Genomic DNA, 7,054 nt, shown 5'->3' on the forward strand with positions numbered 1-7,054 from the left:
TGGTGCCAGGCTGGATGAAGGATGAAGGGCCAGGGGGCTCCAGAGCCCAGCCAGCGGGTGGTGGTGCTGTGTTGCCTCCCTGAGTTCTGGCCAGGGGGGGATGGAGCACTCAGCCGTCCGTGGCCTCTTGGGTGGCAGCTGGTCAGGGGACCCTGGACGCCAGCATCTCAACCTCATTGTGATCTGTCCCTTAGGCTGTGTTGACAGATTGCTGAGGAAGAGAGAGCCGCGAGGAGGAGAAGGAAGCGAGGACCAGGGGCGGGCTCCCGGCACGGCACGGCATTCGCTCTGCAACCAACCTTGCAAAAGGTCAGGAGGGGCAATGAAGACGAGGTGGGGGTGATGCGGGGTCCGGGGATGGGAGGCAGGAGGGATGAGGGCTGCTCCTCTGCGGGCCCACTGGGTCCCCTGTCCACGGTGCCTTTCCCTGCTCTCCTTGGCTGTCACTTGAAGTCCCACAGAGGAAGGATGAGAGAGACACACCGCGCAGTCTCCCTTGGCACCCTGACCCTGCGTCCCTGACCCCCGTCTCCTCCTCTCACCCCAGATGGACAAGGAAGAGGAGGCAACTCGGGAGCTGCTGCTGCCCAGTTGGCAGGGCAGTGGCTCCCACGGGCTGACCATCGCCCAGCGGGACGACGGTGTCTTTGTGGAGGAGGTGGTGCGCAACTCCCCTGCGGCCCGCACTGGGGTGGTCCAGGAGGGTGAGCCATCCCCACGGCTGCTGGGGGGCTGGGGAGAGAGCGGGTGCTGGAGGGCGGGGAGCAGGCAGGAGTGACTGTGGAGGGTGATGGTGGGGTCTCAGTGGCATCAGGCTGGTTCCCAAGCCCCACCTGGCTCCACTGTCTTCTCTGGGTCCCTCCCTTGCAGGCATGGGGTGGGAGTGGGGATTGGAGGGGCCCTGGCGTGGTCCTGAGTTCTGATTACACTCCTCACTAGCTCTGTGGCTTTGGGCAAATACTCTGGCTTCTCAACGCCTCGGCTCTTTCCCCTGAGAACTGGGCAGTCCTCCATGCCTTCCTTGTAGATGGTCCCGAGGATGACGGGCCAGGGGGCTCCAGGGCCCAACCAGCTGGTAGGGGTCCTGTGTTGCCTCCCTGAGGCCCCGGGCTGGGGCAGGTCTGATCCAGTTCTCGCTTCTCAGGGGACCAGATTGTGGGAGCCACCATCTACTTTGACAACCTGCAGTCGGGCGAGGTGACCCAGCTGCTGAACACCATGGGCCACCACACCGTGGGCCTGAAGCTGCACCGCAAGGGGGACCACTCCCCAGAACCCGGTCAGACCTGGACCCACGAAGTCTTCAGCTCCCGAAGCAGCTCCGAGGTGGTTCTGGTGAGTCCTGCCTGCCCCTCCCCGTCATGGCACGTCAGGTCACACGCCCACCTGCTGTGCCTGCTGGACCAGCCCACTTTGGAAACTCTTCTCCTGCCCCCACCCTCCCTCCCCCGTACGTACATGCCTGAGCCTTGGCCAGCACATTTGTCCCCATTCCTGTGTGGCATGTGGCTGGTGCTGCCCCAAGAACCTCCCGTGGAGGAGGATAGTCTCTTCAGGGAGTTCCGGTCCCCCCACCTTGTGCTGGGGGGGTGGGGAGGAGGAGGAGGAGGAAGCCGGCTACTCTGTATCTTTGACATGATTTCCCAGGTACCCTCTGCTGCTGAGTAGGGCAGCGACGTGGTGGAGTGTGCCTGTGGGGACGTCTCTCTGCTCCTTTGGATGGCTTGTTTATTTAAATGATAATGGGCCCTCACGCTAAAAGTGTCTGTACCAGCCTCTTTGGCCCCCTCAAGAGCTGGTGAGGTGCCCAGGGCTCGGGGAAGGTTCCCTCCCTATTAAGCAAACACATCTGTGAGTCTAGAGCTACGGGGTCCAGGCGGCTCACTCCTGGGTGTGTGCCCTGGGATGCCGGAGGCCCGTGCCAATCACTCCTGGATGGTGATTCCTCAGCACAGTGTAGGTATTGACCGGGCTCCGCTCTGCCCATGGCTTCCGCTGAGCAGGAATCTGCCTCCCAAGCTCTGTTCGCCTCCTGTGATACGATTGGCAGCTTTTCTGTTCCTCCCACCCCCTTTTCTGGTGCTGTATCCCAGAGGCTCTGTGGCACCTCCCTTGTGGTCCCAGCCGGGCTCCTGGTCACCCCGGGCTGGCTCCGCTACAACTTCTGCTGGTGTGTGTCTCTCTGCAGAGTGGGGGTGACGAGGAGTACCAGCGCATCTACACCACCAAGATCAAGCCTCGGCTGAAGTCAGAGGACGGGGTGGAAGGAGACCCCGGGGAGACCCAGAGCCGCACCATCACAGTGACCAGAAGGGTCACAGCCTACACTGTGGACGTGACGAGCCGCGAAGGTGCCAAGGACATTGACATCAGCAGCCCCGAATTCAAGGTCAAGATCCCCAGGCAGGACCTGACTGAAATCTCCCCCGTGGACGTGGAGACCCAGCCGGGGAAGACCGTGATCCGACTACCCTCGGGCTCAGGCTCGGGTGTGGCCTCTGCCGTGGACATCTGCGCAGGGGCCCTTTCTGCTTCAGGACCAGAGCTCCAAGGCGCTGGCCACTCGAAACTCCAGGTCACCGTGCCTGGGATCAAGGTGGGAAGCCCAGACGCCCATGTCAGTGCAAAGGGCTTGGACTTAGGTGGCCACGGAGGGGTCCAGGCTTTCGGCGTGGACTTCTCATCTTCTCCAGGGGGCAGGGCAGTCACTGTGCAGGGCCCGTCCCTAGGGAGTGGTGAGCACGGGAAAGTTAAAATCCCCACCTTGAAGATGCCCAAGTTTGGTGTCTCAACAGGGCCCACGGGTCAGGCACCAGAGGCCGGGCTGAACGTCTTTGCACCTGAGTTCTCCATGGGGCCTAAGGGCAGCAAGCCAGGCTTGGCCGTCAGCGGGAACCTCCAGGCCCCCCACCTAGAAGTCAGCGGGCCTTCTGCCAATCTCGAGGGACTTGGGGGGAAGCTGAAGGGCCCTCAAATCACCGGGCCATCCCTTGAGGGTGGCCTGGGTCTGAAAGGTGCCAAACCACAGGGGAGTGCTGGGGTGGACATCTCTGCGCCCAAAGTGGAGGGCAGCATCACCGGCCCCAGTGTGGAGGTTCGAGCCCCTGCCATTGATGGTCACAGGGCTGGGGGCAAACTGAGCACGCCCAAGGTGGACGTCCCCAAGTTGTCTGTGTCGGGTTCTAAGGGAGAAGGAGCTGGCCTTGGAGTGACCTTGCCCGCGGGGGAAGTGACTCTTCCTGGGGTGTCTGGGGAGGTCAGCCTGCCTGGGGGTGTTCTGGAAGGGAAGGTGAAGGGTGCCAAAGTCACGACTCCTCAGATGATGGTTCAGAAGCCCAAGATCTCCATGCAGGATGTGGACCTGAGCCTGCGGTCTCCTAAACTGAAAGGGGATGTGAAGGGTTCAGTGCCCGGGGTCCAGGGTGACGTGAAAGGCCCTCACGTGGCAGTTCAAGGACCCAGGGTGGACATAGAAGCCCCCAGCCTCGAGGGGACACTCACAGGTCCCAAGCTGAGCGGCCCCTGCGGGAAGACGGGGACCTGCAAGATCTCCATGGCCAACGTCGACCTCAGTGTGGCTGCACCGAAGGGGAAAGGGGGCGTCGAAGTCACTCTCCCCAACGTGGGAGGGCAAGTGAAAGCCCCCCAAGTGGATGTCAAAGGCCCACAGGTGGATGTCACTGTCCCTGATGTGGAAGTTCACGGCCCAGAGTGGAACCTGAAAATGCCCAAGTTCAGCAGCCCCGGCGGCGTCAAAGTGGAAGGGCCGGTGTTAGACATGAATCTACCAAAAGGCGACGTCGGTGTTTCAGGGCCCAAGGTCACCGTGGAAGCCCCAGCTGTGAACGTTGAGGGCCTGGGGGGCAAACTTAAAGGTCCTGACATCAAGTTGCCCGAAGTGAGTGTCAAGACACCAAAGATCTCCGTGCCTGATGTAGATTTCCACGTCACAGGCGCAAAGGTGAAGGGTCAGTATGACGTCACAGTGCCAAAGCTGGAAGGGGAAATCAAGGGCCCCAAAGTGGACACTGATGCCCCAGACGTGGAATTTCATGGCCCAGACTGGCATCTGAAGATGCCCAAGATGAAAATGCCCAAATTCCATGTGCCAGGGGTCAAGGCAGAGGGCCCGGATGTGGATGTGACCCTGCCCAAGGCCAACGTGGACATTTCTGGGCCCAAGGTGGCTGTGGGTGCCCCAGATGTGAGCATTGAGGGACCAGAAGGCAAGTTCAGAGGACCGAAGTTCAAGATGCCTGAGATGAACATAAAGGCCCCCAAGATCTCCATGCCAGACGTGGACTTACACTTGAAAGGTCCCAACGTCAAGGGAGAGTATGATGTCACAGTGCCGAAGGTCGGAGGTGAGATGAAAGTGCCTGACGTCGAACTGAAGAGTGCGAAAGTGGATGTGGATGCCCCAGACGTGAACGTGCAAGGCCCAGACTGGCACCTGAAGATGCCCAAGATGAGGATGCCCAAGTTCGGCATGCCAGGATTCAAAGCAGAGGGCCCGGAAGTGGACGTGAACCTGCCCAAGGCTGACATCGCTGTCTCTGCACCCAAGGTGAACGTTGACCTTCCAGATGTGAACATTGAAGGACCGGAAGGGAAGCTGAAGGGTCCCAAGTTTAAGATGCCGGAGATGAACATTAAGGCCCCCAAGGTCTCCATGCCGGATGTGGATTTGCATATGAAAGGCCCCAAGGTAAAGGGAGAGTATGATGTCACCCTGCCAAAGCTAGAAGGGGAGCTGAAAGAGCCTAAGGTAAATATCTCTGCCCCAGATGTTGAAGTTCAGGGTCCCGATTGGAACCTAAAGATGCCCAAGATGAAGATGCCCAAGTTCAGCATGCCCAGTCTCAAAGGAGAGGGCCCGGAAGTGGATGTGAGCCTGCCCAAGGCCGATCTGGACCTTTCTGGGCCCAAGGTGGCTATGAGTGCTCCAGATGTGAGCTTTGAAGGCCCAGAAGGGAAATTGAAAGGCCCTAAGTTCAAGATGCCCGAGATGCACTTCAAAGCTCCTAAGGTGTCACTTCCAGATGTTGACCTGAATCTTAAAGGACCCAAAGTGAAAGGAAATCTTGATGTGTCAGCACCAAAAGTTGAAGGTGAGGTGAAGCTTCCAGATGTGGACATCAAAGGCCCCCAGGTGGACCTTCAGGCACCGGATGTCGATGTTCAGGGTCCTGATTGGAGTCTGAAGATGCCCAAGATGAAAATGCCCAAGTTCAGCATGCCTAGCTTCAAAGCAGAGGGCCCAGAAGTGGACGTGAACCTGCCCAAGGCCGACATTGACATGTCAGTGCCCAAGGTGGACATTGATGTTCCAGATGTGAGCCTTGAGGGTCCAGAAGGGAAGTTGAAAGGCCCCAAGTTTAAGATGCCTGAGATGCATTTCAAGGGCCCCAAGATCTCCATGCCCGACGTGGACTTACACTTGAAAGGCCCCAAAGTCAAGGGGGACGTGGACGTGTCTGTGCCCAAGGTAGAAGGTGAAATGAAAGTGCCAGATGTGGACCTCAAAGGGCCCAAAGTGGACATCAGCACCCCAGATGTGGACGTTCACGGCCCGGACTGGCACTTGAAGATGCCCAAGATGAAAATGCCCAAGTTCAGCATGCCTGGCTTCAAAGCAGAGGGCCCAGAGGTGGATGTGAGCCTGCCCAAGGCTGATGTTGACATCTCAGGGCCCAAGGTGGATATCGAAGCCCCAGATGTGAGCCTTGAGGGTCCAGAAGGGAAGCTGAAAGGTCCTAAGTTTAAGATGCCCGAGATGCACTTCAAGGCCCCTAAGATCTCCATGCCTGACGTGGACCTGAATCTTAAGGGGCCCAAACTAAAAGGAGATGTGGATGTGTCTCTGCCTGAGGTCGAAGGTGAAATCAAAGTGCCAGATGTGGACCTCAAAGGCCCCAAAGTGGACATCAGCGCCCCAGATGTGGGTGTTCACAGCCCAGACTGGCACCTGAAGATGCCCAAGATGAAAATGCCCAAGTTCAGCATGCCTGGCTTCAAAGCAGAGGGCCCAGAAGTGGATGTGAACCTGCCCAAGGCAGACATTGGTGTCTCAGGGCCTCAAGTAGACGTAAGTGCACCACATGTCAATATTGAAGTTCCAGATGCCAAACTGAAGGGCCCCAAGTTCAAGATGCCAGAAGTGAATATTAAGCCTCAGAAGATATCCATGCCAGATGTTGGCTTACATTTGAAAGGCCCTAAAATAAAAGGCGATTATGATGTTACAGCTCCAAAACTAGAAGGAGAGATAAAAGCTCCTGAGGTGGACGTTAAAGGCCCCAAAGTAGACGTGAATGCCCCAGGTGCGGAAGTTCATGGGCCAGACTGGCACCTGAAGATGCCCAAGGTGAAAATGCCCAAGTTCAGCATGCCGGGCTTCAAAGGAGAGGGCCCAGAAGTGGATGTGAACTTGCCCAAGGCGGACATTGATGTGTCAGGCCCCAAGGTGGGCATTGATGTTCCAGATGTGAGCCTTGAAGGTCCAGATGCAAAACTGAAGGGCCCCAAGTTCAAGATGCCAACCATGAACATACAGACACACAAAATTTCTATGCCCGATGTTGGACTTAATCTGAAATCCCCTAAGCTGAAAGGTGATGTAGATGTTTCCCTTCCGAAAATGGAAGGAGACTTGAAAGGCCCTGAAGTTGATTTCAAAGCTCCTAAGATGGATGTGAATGTTGGCGATGTCGATCTGGAATGTCCAGAAGGGAAGTTGAAAGGCCCCAAGTTCAAGATGCCTGAGATGCACTTCAAGACCCCCAAGATCTCCATGCCGGACGTGGACTTACACTTGAAAGGCCCCAAAGTCAAGGGGGACCTGGACGTGTCTGTGCCCAAGGTAGAAGGTGAAATGAAAGTGCCAGATGTGGACCTGAAAGGGCCCAAAGTGGACATCAGCGCCCCAGATGTGGACGTTCACGGCCCGGACTGGCACCTGAAGATGCCCAAGATGAAAATGCCCAAGTTCAGCATGCCTGGCTTCAAAGGAGAGGGCCCAGAGGTGGATGTGAACCTGCCCAAGGCTGACATT

At 57.7% G+C, this 7,054-nt stretch overlaps 1 protein-coding gene across 1 annotated transcript in view; it reads left to right on the forward strand.

Annotated features, from left to right (window-relative positions):
- Window positions 1–203: 203 nt before the first annotated feature.
- AHNAK (AHNAK nucleoprotein) overlaps window positions 204–7,054 on the forward strand; it is a 20,478-nt gene continuing 13,627 nt past the window's right edge. Inside the window, exons 1-4 of the mRNA XM_045297203.1 lie at window positions 204–309; window positions 548–704; window positions 1,145–1,335; window positions 2,189–7,049. Of these exons, the coding sequence (XP_045153138.1) occupies window positions 548–704; window positions 1,145–1,335; window positions 2,189–7,049 (5,209 nt within the window). The 5' untranslated portion in view covers window positions 204–309. The remainder of the gene's footprint in view (window positions 310–547; window positions 705–1,144; window positions 1,336–2,188; window positions 7,050–7,054) is intronic.

This window comes from Echinops telfairi, unplaced genomic scaffold (assembly GCF_000313985.2).
Source record: "Echinops telfairi isolate 266 unplaced genomic scaffold, ASM31398v2 ScPeMD7_7417;HRSCAF=8455, whole genome shotgun sequence".
In the NCBI taxonomy this organism is placed as follows: Eukaryota; Metazoa; Chordata; class Mammalia; order Afrosoricida; family Tenrecidae; genus Echinops; species Echinops telfairi.